The sequence below is a fragment of the Equus quagga genome, chromosome 15 (assembly GCF_021613505.1).
Source record: "Equus quagga isolate Etosha38 chromosome 15, UCLA_HA_Equagga_1.0, whole genome shotgun sequence".
In the NCBI taxonomy this organism is placed as follows: domain Eukaryota; kingdom Metazoa; phylum Chordata; class Mammalia; order Perissodactyla; family Equidae; genus Equus; species Equus quagga.
The window spans coordinates 70921135-70937145 of NC_060281.1; the positions used below are offsets into that span (position 1 = coordinate 70921135).

General features: G+C 50.2%; 2 protein-coding genes across 2 annotated transcripts; one reads left to right on the forward strand and one right to left on the reverse strand.

Moving 5' to 3' along the window:
- The first annotated feature begins 1772 nt into the window (after positions 1-1772).
- DIABLO (diablo IAP-binding mitochondrial protein) lies at positions 1773-11492 on the forward strand. Its single transcript, XM_046641165.1, has 6 exons — positions 1773-1850; positions 2696-2822; positions 7574-7705; positions 8615-8725; positions 8900-8996; positions 10895-11492. Exons 1-6 carry the CDS (start codon positions 1801-1803, stop codon positions 11089-11091), a joined length of 714 nt encoding a protein of 237 aa, XP_046497121.1. The 5' UTR covers positions 1773-1800; the 3' UTR covers positions 11092-11492.
- B3GNT4 (UDP-GlcNAc:betaGal beta-1,3-N-acetylglucosaminyltransferase 4) lies at positions 11394-15874 on the reverse strand. Its single transcript, XM_046641164.1, has 2 exons — positions 15740-15874; positions 11394-13146 (listed from the first exon to the last, which is right to left on the reverse strand). The coding sequence occupies exon 2, from the start codon at positions 13136-13138 to the stop codon at positions 12083-12085; it is 1056 nt and encodes a 351-aa protein (XP_046497120.1). The 5' UTR covers positions 13139-13146; positions 15740-15874; the 3' UTR covers positions 11394-12082.
- Positions 15875-16011: the final 137 nt, after the last annotated feature.

A 16011-nucleotide genomic window follows, 5' to 3' on the forward strand; every position in this document is an offset into this window, starting at 1 on the left:
ACTGCTGAGATGCTCAGCCCATCTAAGTCAGGAGCTTTGCAGGCATCCTCGGAGCCCTGTGGGCTGTGGTGGTGACACAGGCGGAGGGCGGGCAGGGTTGCCAGTGCCCCGCCTGGCCTGGGATCGCCTGTGCGCAGCTCCCTGAGAGCTCAGGGACCACACGGAGATTGTGATTGGTCTCCAGACCACACCTAGTTGTCGAGTGCAGCTGCTGCCTGAAAATCCCTCAGCTCTGCCGAGATCGCTGAAGTGCACTCAAGCCTACCTTCGGACAGCAGACAGGGGAGGAACTGCAGAGCTGCCTCGCGGTGGAGTTGTGGAAACTTTGCTGAGTGAGTGAAATGGGGAGAGAGGGAAGCTAGTGGCTGGCACTGAGGGGACTTGCTGGGCGGCACAGCAATGGAGGTAAAGAGCTGGTTTGTGATTGTTACCATCTGATTCCGCCTGTGGTGGGAGATAGCAGGGCTGGAGCAGATGCACAAGAGCACGATGGGGCAGGAGATGAGCCCAGAATCAAATTCATACGCACCTCTTGGCACTCCTGCAATCCTGGCGGGCCAGAAGGGCAAGCAGGCTGGACCACAAAGCAAAGATTCTCAAACTGCGTTTTAACGACCCTTGGGGCAGGGGAATCACAGAGGAGCTGCGGTGAGGGCCTGCTGCCTTCCCCCTCCCCAAATGGGTCTTCTCTTCTCTTCCCCTCCCAAGCAGCACTGACAGCTGGGGCTGCAGCTTAAGTGATGGGAAAAGAAAGCTTTACTCCACCAGCCCATTAGCAGCACTCACAGCATTAAAAATGCAGGAGGTGGATGGGAGGAGAGGGCTGGGGATGAAGACTAACGCCGCAGCCGGGGCTGCGCACAGCCAGGCTTCTCCCCCTTCCAAGCCCGATTCAGGTTAGAAGCTGAAGAATGAAGGGAACTTGATTTAAAAGAATTCTATAGTGTAAACGCAAAGAGAGCATCCAGATGGTTGTCATGGAGAAAATCAGCACTTTGGGCTTCCTTAGCCTTGAGAAAGTGTGTTTACTCTTTTGAGGGCCAGGACCTAGCCTAGTCCCTGTATCCGCACTGCCTCCGACAGGGCCTGGCTCAGTGTCCGATGGAGGCTGGGCACGGGAGGGGACCGTCCTCTGGGCTTGCTCAGGGTCTCCCCGGCGCCCCTGGCCCACAGGTCCTCGGGCCTCCGGCACAGCGCGATGCCGGCCTCGTCCACCATCCACGTGCTGCAGCTGCTGCGGGAGCTGCTGGCCTTCGTGCTCCTCAGCTACACGGTGCTCATCGGGGCGCTGCTGCTGGCCGGCTGGACCACCTACTTCCTGGTGCTGAAGTGACAGCGCCGCCGGCCCGGCTCCCCGCCCCGCCCGCCCCCAGCCGCCAGCCGGAGCGGGCGCTGCTCCGCCTGCGGCCTCTGTCCTGCCAGACCCGCGCGGCCAGCTAACAGCACTGTCAGCCTCTCGCCCGGGCCGGGGCTGCCCCTCGAGACGCGGCCGCGGCACGGGCACCAGTCCAACCACCCCTCACGACGGCCGACTTCGTTCCTCCGCGCCCTCAGGCCCAGCGCCCGCCCCGCCCCGCCCCGCCCCGCGCGGAAGTTCCGGCGGTTAGGCACCGGGAGCAACCGTTACAGCCGTTACCCTAGGCCCCGCCCCCTCCTCCCGTCTGCCCAATCCCGGCTTTCCCCTCGGGCAGGGGCGTGGCCATGGGACCAGCCCCACTCAAGCGGCGGCCATGCCACGCCCCCCCGCTCACGGCGCGGCGTCACTTCCGGCGTGTGCGTCTGGCATCCGCCCGTCGCAGGATGGCGGCTCTGAGGAGTTGGGTGTCGCGGAGCGTAGCCTCCCTGTTCAGGTACCGCTGCGGTCGTGAAGGAGGGCGGGACCGGAGAGAGGGAGGCGGCGCAGAGAGCGCTGCAGCCGGGACTACAGCGCCGGCCTTGCTGGCGCGCGCTTCCCTTTTCGGCCGAGCGGGCCGCGGCGTCCAGCCCCTCTCAGGTCCGAGGACGTCCTGCGTCTACCCGGGCCGGAGGCCTCCCGCCCCCTCGGCCAAGCCCGGGGTTCGTTTCTCACTGAAGGCATTTCCGTTATTCCACCTGCTGAGAGCGAATCCCCCAACCCCGAGCTGTCTTCTTGGGCCGGCTCGGCATGCCCGCGAGCTGCCATCGAAGTCACAGAGGAGAGTGGGGGACAGGCCCAGGGAGGCGCCAGATCCTTAGAGGAAGTTTTCCCCGAGGGCAGAAGGGGCCCCGGGAACTTGTCGGTCCGCGCGGGCCCTGCTCGCTGTGGCCTCTTGACGCCGCAGCGCCCCTCGCAGCGCCTGCGGCTCCAGGGCTTGTCGAGCAGGGACGATGAGACACACCGGCCAGAGGCCCAGAGCTCGCTCGTGCCTGCAGAAGCGCCGATTTGGGCATGAGGTTTTACAAAAGCATTGAGACCGCCTTTTAACTTCCACACCGGTACCTGTTAAACCCCAAACCCCTTCGGCCCGCAGGAGCTAGGGAGCGGCTGCCTGGTTCAGCGAGTCCGGGGCTGTCCAGTGCACCACGCTATCCGCCGAGCCCTGTCACCTGGAAGGCCACCCTACATCTTCATTCAGGCTCCTGCGTGGCCCAAGTTTGAGTTTCCAACCCCTGCAAACAAGCTGAGACTTTTACAGATTGGCAGTTGTGCCTTATTAAATTTGACTTCCATTTCTAGATACAGACAGTGTGTTCCCGTCGCGGCTAACTTCAGGAAGCGCTGTTTCTCAGAATTGATAAGACCATGGCACAAAACTGTGGCAGTTGGATTTGGTGTAACCCTGTGTGCAGTTCCTATTGCACAGGTAAAGTACTGTCGTGCCACTCTGTTTCTTGTCTTAGTGTACTGTGACCTCTTGAAGTCTCAAGTGGTCACCAAACATCAGACAAGCTCTCATAGTTTTACTCGTGCTCCCAGCCCCCATATGATGGTATACTTTCTACTGAATCAGCATCTTCTTTTCTTAGCTGAGCAAATGTTTTTTATTTATTTATTTATTTTGAGGAAGATCAGCCCTGAGCTAACATCTGCCGCCAATCCTCCTCTTTTTGCTGAGGAAGACTGGCCCTGAGCTAACATCCATGCCCATCTTCCTCTACTTTATATGTGGGACGCCTACCACAGCATGGCTTGATAAGCAGTGCCATGTCTGCACCCGGGATCTGAATCAGTGAACCCTGGGCTGCCAAAGTGGAACGTGTGAACTTAACTACTATGCCACCGGGCCAGCCCAGAGCAAATATATTAATATCCCTGTTTTGTCTCATTTGGTAGGAATAGTATGTCAAGTTGGTCAAATTGTATAAAGAGGGAAGAGAGAAGTAAAAGCGTATTATGGTCTATCAACAAAATAGTCTTTCATTCAACACAAATTTGTTGAGCCATTTTTATGTGTCATATACTGGACATGTTAAGAGCAAAGCAAAGTTCCTACTTTTGTAAAACTAAGATTCTGGGGGAAAGAAAGAGAAGAAAATAAACTAATATAAAATGCCAGGTGATGATAAGTGCTATGCAGAAAACAAATAGGGTAAGAAAGTAGGGAGTAGGGAGCTGTTTGGTTTTAGACAGAGTGGTCCAGGAGGTCTACTCTGATAAGGTGTTAGAGATCAGAATGATCTGAGGGCGTGAGCCATGGTAATATCTTGGAGAAGAGCTTGCTGAGCAGAAGGAATTCTTCAGTGCAAAGGCCTAGAAGCAGGAGTGTGCCTGATATGTTTGACGAACGATGAGGAGGTTACTGTGGCTGAAGTGGAACAAGGGAGAGAGAGTAAAAGATAGGCCAGAGAGTTAGCTGAGGATGAAATTGTGTGTTCTCTACTTTGTAGGCCATTGTAAAACTTTGGATTTTATTCTGAAAAGGAAGCCACAGAGGACTTTAACACCAAGAGTATTATGATCTGACATAAGTTTTTAAATGTTGCTGTGTAGAACTAGGAAGACCAATAGGAGTCCAGGCATGAGATGATGGTGGGCTTAGACTAGGCGGGCAGCAGTGAGGTGGGAGGAAGTGGGCTGAGTGTGTCAGCAGGAGTTGCTGATGGATTAGATGTGGAGTGTATAACCTAGATTCTAATGCTTTTAAAAGGCCTAAACAACTGAAAGAATGGAGTGGCCATTTACTGGGATGGAGAGGAGTGGGTTTTGGGAGGAGATCAAGAGCTCACTTTTGGAAATGACAACTGAGATGTCTAGTAGATATGAAAGTGGCACCTCATTTTAAAAATCACTGATTTTACACTTTATCAAGAAGAACTAAATAGGAAGCCAGCAAATCCCATTTTGGCAAAGTATTCCTGATACTTATATATGTGTTTATCACAACCAGATTAATTCCATTTATCACCAGTATTTTCAGCATCTTCTGAGGCTCATTCATGAGCCCTCACTTTCTTGTGCCTCACTTCAACAGTTATCCCTGCAGGCTGATGCATCTTCAACCCTAAAACCCTTACTTGAACACCGGGCCATTTTCAGCCACAATTAGGACAGCCTTTTCTTTCTTCCTCCCAAAGATTTTTGGGAAGTTGTCCTTTCTCAGTTCCTGTAGTCTTCTTAAGCCCAAGTACCTCAGTTCTGGGCCACAAGGCAGGAGCCTCTAGTCATTCCCTTGCAGAAAGAGCAGTCCCACTTCAGTTCTTTGAAACCCGCAGTGGCTTTCCATTATGTGGTACAAAGCTGAAACTCCACTCACTCCTCCTGCACTCCAGTGCCCTAGTCTGTCTGTCTCATCTCCCTTGTGCCATTGGCTCCAACCAGACTAGATTCCTGAACATCCCCTGCATGCAACATAGGTATTCTTTTCCTCATTATTTCTTCTCACTCAGGATGCCTGACTATCTAATCCTAAATCCTGAAGTCTTCAGGCCCAAATCCCACCTCTCTTTAAAGCCTTTCCTAGTTCCTGGCCAACAACTAGCCCCCTTTCTGATGACTTATGTTGTTTATTTTGATATTTGATGATGATCCATTTGGCGCTCTGCTGAGTCAGCAGAGCATAATGGAGAGGATACAAAGTTGAGAGTGAGATTTTGTTTGAGGTCTAGGTGAGTGGCTTTTGGGGAAAGTCACATAACTACTCTGAGCTTCCATTTCCTTGTCTATAAAAAAGAAGTCGTAATACCTAAACTGTTGTGAGGAACAAGTGAAATGCATTGTGAAATGTAGGGCATTATGAAGATTGAGTTATCAGAGTATGTCAAAATTAGCTTCCCATGAGCAGAGAGAATGTCATTCTTTCTAGCTCTCAGTGCAAGGTACATAATGAATACTTATTTGATTAAATGAAATATATAGTAAATAAAGTTCTTGATTTGTTCCGATGTCAAAGATAGTTCTTGACTGCTGCTTTCAACAGGTAGTGATTCTGCGTGTTTATATTCTGAATAGCAAAGACAACATATGATAGAGAGATTGGTTTCTTTGTTAGTTCTGATATAGTCAGTGCTCTGCTGAAGAAGAAAAAGGCAGAGTCAGGGATGACCTCTCATTACACTTGCCAATATTTAGTCAAGGTGGCCACGTTCCCTTAACTCTTGAGATGGTTATATTGGCTTTTTTTTAACAGCTGAGGTCAAAGTCAGGAATCCCCCTTACACCCACCAAGACTATACTCTTCATAAGTGCCCTCCCCCATCCACCCATAACTTTATTTTTTTTGAGGAAGATTAACCCTGAGCTAACTACTGCCAATCCTCCTCTTTTTTGGTGAGGAAGCCTGGCTCTGAGCTAACATCCATGCTCATCTTCCTCTACTTTATATGTGGGACGCCTAACACAGCATGGCGTGCCAAGCGGTGCCGTGTCCACACCTGGCATTCGAACCAGCGAACCCTGGGCCTCCGAGAAGCGGAACATGCAAACTTAACTGCTGCGCCACCGGGCCAGCCCCCACCCATGACTTAATCCTCGTCAATTCTTTTTTTTTTATTGCAGTAACATTGGTTTATAATGTTATATAATTTCGAGTGTACATCATTGTATTTGGATTTCTGTGTAGATTACATCATGTTCACCACCCAAAGACTAATTACCGTCCATCACCACACACATGTGCCTAATGACCCCTTTTGCCCTCCTCCCTGCTTCCCCTCTGGTAACCACCAATCCAATCTGTCTCTGTGTGTTTGTTTTTATCTTCTATTTATGAGTGAGATCATACGGTATTTGACTTTCTCCCTCTGACTTACTGCACTTAGCATAATACCCTCAAGGTCCATCCATCTTGTCACAGATAGCCAGATTTCATTCTTTTTTATGGCTGAGTAGTATTCCATTGTGTATGTATATACCACATCTTCTTTATCCATTCGTCCCTTGATGGACAGCTAGGTTGCTTCCAAGTCTTGGCTATTGTGAATAATGCTGCAGTGAACATAGGGATGCATGTATGTTTATGCATTCATGTTTTCCTGTTCTTTGGATAAGTACCCAGTAGTGGGGTAGCTCAATAGTTTGGTAGTTCTATTCTTAATTTTTTGAGGAATCTCCATACTGTTTTCTGTAGTGGCTGCACCAGTTTGCACTCCCACCAGCAGTGTATGAGAATTCCCTTCTCTCTGCATCCTCTCCAACACTTCTTGTTTCCTGCCTTGTTAATTATAGCCATTCTGACGGGCGAGAGATGGTATTTCATTGTAGTTCTGATTTGCATTTCTCTGATAATTAGTGATGTTGAACATCTTTTCATCTGCCTATTGGCCATCTGTATATCTTCTTTGGAGAAATGTCTGTTCAGATCTTTTGCCCATTTTTCAATTGGGTTGTTAGTTTTTTTGTTGTTGAAATGTATGAGTTCTTTATATATTTTGGATATTAACCCCTTAATCCTGATCAATTCTATGAAGGTTTTCTAAGCTAATCTCATTCAACACAGAAGTGTTGCTCCCTTAAGTATGCCCCTACTGTAGCCCATACAGATTTCTGCAACAGCTCCCATGGTACTTGACTGCGTTAGTTGTCAAGTACTCTGTTAGCCCCTGCCCCTCCCCCTCTGTCTGAAATCTTTGAGGGCAGAGAATATATTTTATTTTTATATCCCAAGCATCTAGCACTGTGGTAATGAATGAATCATAACTTCATGAAACTCATTTGTTATAATTACTAGCCTTTTATTTTATATAAAGAAATACTTTGCTTTTTGGAGCAGAGAATAAAAAATAAAAGTAGATAGCAGGGGGGCCAGCCCCATGGCATAGTGGTTGAGTTTGGCACGCTGCCTTGGCAGCCCACTTCACAGGTTCAAATCCCAGGCACGGACCTACACTACTCATCAGCCAGGCTGTGGCAGTGTCCTACATATAAAATAGAGGGAGATTGGCACAGATGTTAGCTCAGGGCAAATCTTCCTCAACAACAACAACAACAGTGGATAGAAAGCATACTCTGGAATTATTTCCATGTGCTGTGTTACATAGCCAAAATAAAGCCTAAAAAGAAAAAGTTAACACAAGCGTAGTGCAGTTGCAGCATGAGAATCCTGTTTTTCACTTGGCTGTCTGAAGTTCTCAGCTCATGCTTTAGGTAAGAAGTTGAGTGAAAATGTTTGTCTTTCAGAAATCGGAGCCTCATTCTCTTAGTAACGATGCATTAATGAGGAGGGCTGTGTCTTTGGTAACAGACAGCACCTCTACCTTTCTCTCTCAGACCACGTATGCATTGATTGAAGCAATCACTGAATATACTAAGGTAAGTGTCTTCTTGTTAAGTCTTGATCATCCTAAACTAGGGGTTAGCAAACGGTGGGTCACAGACCAAATCCGGTCTGATGCCTATTTTTGTACTTTTGCTGGAACAAAGCCAGACTCATTTATGTATTGTCTGTGACTGCTTTTGCTTTTGTGAGTTGAATAGTTCTGGCAGAGACTGTAAGGGCACAAAACCTAAAATATTTACCCTTTGGCCATTTACAAAAAAAAAGTTGGCTGAGTCCTGACCTAAATCACTGGTTTTTAGACTTTTTCCAGGAAACTTTTTTAAAGGAAAAATCTTAAATCTAGCAGCCCAGTGTATAAGACAAATTAGTGCCCCTATAGACCAGACCAGTAGAAGCTAGGTTGTCAGTATTTAGAAAATGAAAAATAATAAAATGATAAAACTCCCAATTGGAAAATTTGATTGCTTCCAAATAGTTTTTAAGCATTTTTTTGTAACTGAATCAAGCTGATCTGGTTCACTTAAGGCTAGAAAGTTCCGGAGTCTACCACCAGCAGCACCAGGGCTTCTCTGTGAGGACACTTTGAAAACCACTGATGTGAGCTATTAGGAAGAGAGAGTATCTGGATAATCTAAATCATTTATATGTTTCTTTTATCTTGATTTTCCAGCAGCTTTTTCCTTGGCCGTGTGAGTTTGTCCTCTGCCTTGTGTTCTCTATTTCTAAATTGCTAACACGCTTTAAAAACACAAAAGTGGACCAGTGGAGATATTGATGTCCTGGAATAATGCCTCTGCTTCATACAACAGTGCAATTTCAGTGAGGCAGAAGAACTGAGAGCCAGTTTGCTGTGTGGAACTTCATCTCCTTGAGGTCTAAGCCTCACTAATCCTAACATGCCTCATGTATTTTACTCAGACTTATTTATTCTGTATTTGTAGGCTGTTTATACCTTAATTTCTCTGTACCGACAATATACAAGTTTACTTGGGAAAATGAATTCACAGGAGGAAGATGAAGTATGGCAGGTGATCATAGGAGCCAGAGTTGAGGTGAGCAAAAAGTTATTACCCATTTCTGTATTAGTGCTCCTGCCTCATTGTGGTATCTAAATTGTTGAATTAAGATTTCTAACCAGTAACTGTTCCCTAAGTCTATTTTGAATAACTCTATTTAAATGTCTTTATCCTCTTTGTGTTGTCTCAAGTGCATTGTTTAATTTACAGATGACTTCAAAACAACAAGAATACTTGAAGCTGGAAACCACATGGATGACTGCAGTTGGTCTCTCAGAGATGGCAGCAGAAGCTGCATACCAAACTGGTAGGTAACAGTTTACACTATGGAGGCTCCATTTGAGTGTTCATCTAGCTGTAAAATGAGGGATTTAGATTAGATGGTCCAAGGCCCATTGTGGCTCTAACTTAGTGGGAAAATGTCCCCATTTTCAATATATTAACCAACTTTTCCTATTTGCACAATAGGAAAAATTAGTGCCCCTAAGGACCAGACCAGTAGAAGCTAGGTTGTCAGTCTTTAGAAAATGAAAAATAATGAAATGATAAAACTCCCAATTGGAAAATTTGATTGCTTCCAAATAGTTTTTAAGCATTTTTTTGTAACTGAGATAATTTCTGAATAACCAGTTATAGAATGACACAGTTGGGTGAGACTTGAGATCATCAACCTATGTGAACCTTTTTGTACAGATGGAGAAAGTGAGACATGGAATCATAGTGGCAAAACCAGGAAAAATAATAGCTACCATTTATTGTCTATTTCAGGCTTTTTGGTAAGCATTTTCTAGGCACTTTTAATTTAATCCCCACAATTCCTTTAAAGTAGGAGCTATTATCATTCCCACTTTACAGATGAAGAAACTGAGGGACGGGGGATTAAGTAATTCACCCAAGATGCTATGGTATGGTAAGCAAGCAGCCAAACCTGGGATTCATCCGGGTGGATGAAATTCTAAAGCTGTTGCTCCTGGTAGCCAGGAGCAAACAATAGAAGTGTGAAAGTAGCATTATAGTAGTGCCACACCAGGGGTGGGAGTGGGAATTCCAGGTGTAAAGACAGGGCGATTTGCTGAGGTAAGCAGCAGGAACGTCCCCAGGCAACCTTCACCACTCACCTAGGCAGGCTTACATCTGGCAGGAGAAAAGAGGGAGAGTAAAGTGTAAGCATTACCTGAAATAACAGGCCATTTCCAGAACTCATTGAAAGGGCTCGCAAAGGTTCTAAACAGTAAAAAAAAAAAAAAAAAAAAAAAAAACTGCAGTGAAATATTCAGAATGTAAAATATGCAAAGAAAAATCCTAAAAATAGATTTATATGCCCCAAAGCCTTCAGTAAAATGTAGTACCCATTTATGCTTTAAGTCTAAGGACAATTATGAAGAGAGAATTTTCTTAACATCATAAAGGTTAAGTAATCCTACTTAATAATGAAATACGAGAACCATTTCCATCAGGGTCAGGAAGGAGGCCTGCTATTCTCCACCACCTTCCAGCATCGTGCTGAAGGTTCTCATGAACGCAGTGAGATAGAAAAGAACACCCAGATGTTCTGCAGCTGAACTGGTGAATGTTCTTGTCCATGTGATGAAGTGCACTAGCAGCAGGTACAAGGAATGAGGGCGCTCAAAAACATACTGTTAAAAATTGCAAAATATGTTCAATAGATACCTTTTGTCCATTATGTAAATTATAGTAACAAAATATTTTTCTGTGCATCCCATATGTATACAGTCACATTTTAAAAGATGAGAAAGATGCCCTTTAAACTTCCAACAGAGATTATCTCTGAAGATTGGGTAGGGAAAGGGAAGAGATCTGTGACAGTTTTATTAGTGATCTCTTAATTTGTCAAAAAGAAATGTATATGTATTACTCCTGTAGTTAAAAAATTAAAGTCATAAAATGTCTATTCAAAGAGCTGTGCAGCTATAGAGATAATTGTGGGAATTAGATTTAACGATTATGATGATAGCTGCTCATAGCTGGAGAAAAATGCAGGGGTTTTGACACTAAAGAATAAAATGCAGACCTGAATGTGGAGGTAGAGTTCTCTGCAGAGAGAGGGCCAGCAGGGACGGCACACAGAGGGGCTCTAAGAGGGGCTCAGATGACAACCGCGGAGCACCCCAGAGCTTTCCTTGTGTCCACTTGCACCTTCTACTCTGTCCGTCTGCTCAGCTTAACTGTCCCATCTTTTGGCAGGAGCAGATCAGGCCTCTATAACTGCCAGGAACCATATTCAGCTGGTGAAATCGCAGGTGCAGGAGGTGCGCCAGCTCTCCCAGAAAGCAGAAACCAAGTTGGCAGAAGCACAGACAGAAGAACTTCGTCAGAAAACACAGGGGGAAGGGGACGAGAGGGCTGAGACAGAGGAGGAGGCCTACCTGCGTGAGGATTGAGGGCCTGAGCTGCGGCCCACTCAGCCTGGAAAGCAAGGGTGGATGCCGTCCGGCCCAGGATCGGCACAGCTTTCTGTGTGTGGAGAGGCGGCAGCAGGTCCTGCCCTGGTCCAACAGGCCTGAGGCCTTTGTGAGCTGTGAGTGCCTGACCTCTTCCCCCGTGGCCTCAGGCTTCTACTAGACCTGGTTCTTAGCCTGCGGGCACTGCACCCTGTTTAACATTTCACCCCACTCAGCACAGCTGCCCTCTCACCCACCAATCTTTACCTCCCAGAAGAGCATCTCAGCAACCTGGCCAGAGAGAGGGGTCCTTTTTTTGTCATGCCCACAAGTTCAGTAGCTGTTTAACGTGTTTCTGACCTTATTCACATTTTCAAATATGATTTAGTATTTGCTCCCTCCATAGGTATGTGAGTTTTGTGGGGAAAGGGGAGCCTGTCGTGTTTGTAAGAGTTCTTTTTAAGTGTTTCAGATGCCTTCTCTGACCTGGCCCCACTGCCCTGTAAGGACAGCTCAGGCCAAGGAGCCAAAAGTCCACTACTTTTAAGGGACTGAATGCAGTGTTGACCTGGTGCTCTCAACAGGACTTACTCCAACACATGCTTCTCGTTTCCTTTGAGTTTCTCTATTCTATCTGAAGGAGAATAATTTTTTTGTGCATTTAAAAATGTGTGTGTGTCTTCTGGGGCCCTATGCAGCCTCTCTCCTTCACGCCCAGCCTGGCAGAGCCCCAGGGGGCTCCAGGAATTCCCCCCATGGAGTTCTGGTGGCATTTGCTATGCTTTGGCTCCCATTCCACACATGCTAGTACAAGATAGCCAGGTTTCAAGTGTTTTTAATCCAAGTTTGCAAGGTGTGGGAGGGAGTTACAAAACCAAGACAGCATTTCCTGTAGACATTCATCAAGGATCAAGCTTCAAGGTTCTCAGTTTCTCATCATGATTGATAGGAAAATCAGCACTGAGTCACTCACTCAGCCCACCCCTCGGAGCTAGGACAAGGGGCCAGATGCACACTTGAGCCCCTCATCTGTCACCAATGCCCACATGGTCCACATCTCCAGGGGGCTGAGACGATGTACGAGTAGGAGCCCTTTGTACAGGCAGGGGTCCAAGGGGTCCAGGGGCCGTCGTATTCCAAATGTCTTGAAGCCAGCATGGTGCATGGGGCTCACCCCCAGCTTCCTCAGGCACATACCCACAAAGACGTCATCGATGGGGAAGAGTTCAGCCTCTTCCACGGCTGCTTGGAGGCGCTGCACGGTGGCTCTGGACATGACATACCCTCCACCCCCAGCATAGGGTGGGTAGTGGCGGGCCCTGTACATGGAGGGTGGGATGAAGTATTTGACCTTAGTGTTCCTGTTGGGCAGGGCCTGGTGGATGACGTCTCCTACTAGGAGGTCCTGGGCTGGGTCCCAGCCATCCAAGAACTCGAGCACATTGGAGACATGAACAAAGACATCGTCATCTCCCTTTAGCATGAAGTGGACCTGGGGACAGGCAGCCGCCGCCCAGCGCTGCAGGTGCAGCTCCTTGAGTGTCAGGTTGAAGAAGTCCTCAGCAAAGTCCCACTGTAGGATATCATCAAACTCCCGACTCTCATAGGCCAGCAGCTGGGCTGGGGGCACAGGTCCTGCCACCCCTAGGAGGAACACCAGCTTCAGCTGCCGGCCCCTAGCCCAGTCCCCCGCCCGGCCCCAGGTGCTGCGGATGGCCGCACGCCGTTCCACGTGGCCAGGCTGCGACTTGATGGCCAAGAGCAGAAAGGTGTCCTTGGCACAGCCTGAAGGCTCCAGCAAGACAGAGAAGTTGCGGCAGTGGCGATAGGTCAAGAAGAGGCGGTGACGGCTAGGCAGGGACAGGGAGGCATTAGCCACTGTGTGGTTGGGAGGACACTGGCTGCGGCGGGGCCCCGCGGGAGCCCAGAAGAGCTGGTGGGCCGTGGGGCCCCCTGGCGGCTTGGGCTCCTTCTTCAGGAAGAGCAGGCAGCTCGGCAGCAGCACAGCCAGGCTGTACAGGACAGGCCAGCCCAGCCTGCGGAACATGGCAGGTCCTGCAAGGAACGAGCTGTGTGAGTGGGCCCGGCCCCATCCCCTGCCAGTCTCCGCCCCCCTGGTCCCAAGAGCAACAGCTCCCCACAACCCTGCAGCTAAGACCCTGCTGGCCTTTGGGACTTCCTTTTATTTATTCTTCACCATGTGTCCTCCAGCTCTTTCCAGAGTCCCTCGCCCAGAGGAGACCAAGCTCAGCTGCTACGCTGGCCCTTGCCTGCATTCTGCGGTCATCAGAGGACTCTTGGGGCAGCCTCTTCCCCAAAAACACTCGCAGCCACTTTAAAAGAGGCGCCACGAGCATTTTTCAGCATTTCCCAGGAAAATCAAGTACCTTAGGAGCATCAGTGAAAGTGGCGCAAAGTAGTTTAGCTTCGGGTTAAATTCATGCTAAGCCCGACATTCGGGGCTCTTAAGTCTAAAAGTCAAACCATTTCCAAAAAAAAGTCTAGAGTCTGACCTGTTGGTGGCAGGCCCTGCGTTGGGTGTCTCAGAGATGACAGCCCCAGGCACTGCCCTTGGGGAGTTTGCTCCTCCAGGGAGAAGAAACCTCAGCAGGGCAGCAGGTGGCAATGGCCACCACAGAACACACCCTTCACATCTGCCTGAAGTGGCCTGGATTTCCTGGAGAGCCACTTAAACGGGCTTTAGGAAAAAACCACACACAGGAATAGCAGGAAAACAAGCAGGAAAGCTGGAGACGTACCAGGGACAGCTGCCCTGCGGCCACCCCTCACGCGACCCTCCCACTCATGAGTTCTGGTTTTCCTCAGTAAGTCTCCCCGCAATCCAGAGAGAAGGCTGGAAATGGTAACGATCAGAGTAAGCTGCCCAAGGTCCAGAGCAGCAAAGCCAGGCCTCAGGCCCCTCCTCATCCCCTCCCTTGCCATGTCATCCTGATCCAACAGGCCTTCACTTCTAACCAGCCCACCCTCGTCCCTGTGGTCCCTGATGCCACCACTGCAAAAGCATCTCTTGCTAGCTGCTAGGGATGTGGTGGCAGGCAGGAGAGGCAGGGCCACTGTCCTCACAGAAAAGAGACAGACCAAAAAAGCCAGGACGAACTCTAGAGAGGGCTGAGGAGATCTTAAAGCAGTGTAATGGAATAATAAGAGACGGGGAAGGTTATTTGAGCCTAGGGTAGTTTAGAAAGCCTTGGAATGGGACATTTAAATGAGAACTGAATGACGTAAGGGACCAAACCACATCAAGATCTGGGGAGAGTGTGCTAGCAGGGGGAAGAGAAGTGCAGAGCTCCTGAAGTAGGAGTAGGTGTGACATCTTTGAGGACAGGAGTGTAGTGTGGCTGGAGTATAAAGGGCAAGGAGCAAGGTGGCAGATGGTGAAGCGGGAGCAATAGCACGAGGAGGCACACGTCAGGGCTATGCTGAGGGCTTGGAGAAAGCGGAGGATCCCCTGGGAGGTTTGGAAGAGGCAGTAAAAGAATTTGTGTTGTTTGAAAAGTCACTACTGCTGCTGCAGTAATGGAGCGTGATAATGGATTGTGGAAGGGCAAGAATGGAAAAAGAAGATCAGCTAGAAAACTGCATTAGTCAGGACCCAAGACGCAGCTGGGACTGGGGAGGTGGCCGTGCAGCAGGTAAGAGCTAGATGGATTTCCGGTATGGAGAATGGATTTCAGCTGTGGGAGATACGCCAGCTGTGGGTGAGGGAGCCCCGGGGGGATGGTTGTGCCATGTACTGAGAAAGGCACACAGCAGGCGGTTTGGTCTTATGCGTTTCAGAGGCTCAGGCTGAAGTGCGCTGTCGACCCGATTTCCCCTTTGCCCACAGGCTCCTCGTGCCCGCACCCAAACCCTGCGGCCCTCCACTGCCAACGAACAGCAGTTCCCCAGTGCAGTGGCTGGGATCCAGCCCGCCTGCAGGCCTGCACCACGGTCGCCCTCTCGGGCCTTCCCTCTGCTCCCCACCCCACTAACCTCCTGTGAATCCTAATTCAGCACCTGCGAAGCCTATGTCTCCCACCATGCTGTCAGCCCCCAAAGCCTGGTTCTTAACCTGGCATGGGCCTTGGCGAGTGCATGACCCTCTCCAAGTGGGTGCTGAGTCCTAAGGGGGTCTGCAATTGTTTCTGGGGCTGCTTCATTTTTTCCACGGGACAGTCTCTAAAGGGCTGTTGTGGGGGCCCAAGGGGCCGCGGGGTGGCCAGAGCAAGGACGCAGTGGACACTCCTCCCGGCCCTGAGCACAGCGAGCAGCGCTGCCCGTCGAGGCGTCCGGGGCAAGCGAACCAGGCTGGCCCCTTCCACAACGCCCAGCTCCGGCCATTCTGGCCCCAGAAGGGGCGAACAGAAGGCAGGCGGCAAGAGGTGGCCGCTTAGCCCGATGGTCTCCTAGGGGCGGCAGGCCGCCCATCCGCTCGGCAGTGCAGCGACCATCCAGCCGCGGCCAGACTCAGCGCCTCCCGGGCGGGGACCCTGCGTCTTCGAGGCTGCCCCGGGGTGGCCACGACCGCGCGCGGAGCGGGGGCCCGCGGGGTCAGAGGCGCCCCTCTGCGCACAGTGAGGCAACCCTGTCCCAGCAGCGGGGCTCCAGGCGCCCCAGGCCCGGCACGACCTGCCCCACGCGGACCTACCTGAGACGCGACGCCGGCCGAGCACAGGCGAGGAGCTCGCGTAGCAGAGGGGAGGCCGGAGTGACAGCCGCGCGCACCTGGCTCAGCTCGGGCAGTGGGCGGGGCCCGACTGCGGCCCCGAGCCCTGGCCACGCCCCCGCACGGGCCGCACGCCCCACCCACGGCCGCGGGGGCGGGGCTTCTGGAGGAGCGAGCCCGGGCCGCCGCGGGTCCCCTCCCGCCCGGGGCTTCACCGCGCCCCGCGCACCTGCCCGCGGAGAGGCCGCCCCCTC

Excerpts from the sequence above, each read along its gene's own strand:
- DIABLO (XM_046641165.1), top strand. The coding sequence starts at position 1,801 with ATGGCGGCTCTGAGGAGTTGGGTGTCGCGGAGCGTAGCCTCCCTGTTC. Across the intron at positions 1,851-2,695 it reads AGCGTAGCCTCCCTGTTCAG|ATACAGACAGTGTGTTCCCG; the intron begins GTACCGCTGCGG and ends TTCCATTTCTAG. Across the intron at positions 8,726-8,899 it reads TCATAGGAGCCAGAGTTGAG|ATGACTTCAAAACAACAAGA; the intron begins GTGAGCAAAAAG and ends TTTAATTTACAG.
- B3GNT4 (XM_046641164.1), bottom strand. The coding sequence starts at position 13,138 with ATGTTCCGCAGGCTGGGCTGGCCTGTCCTGTACAGCCTGGCTGTGCTG.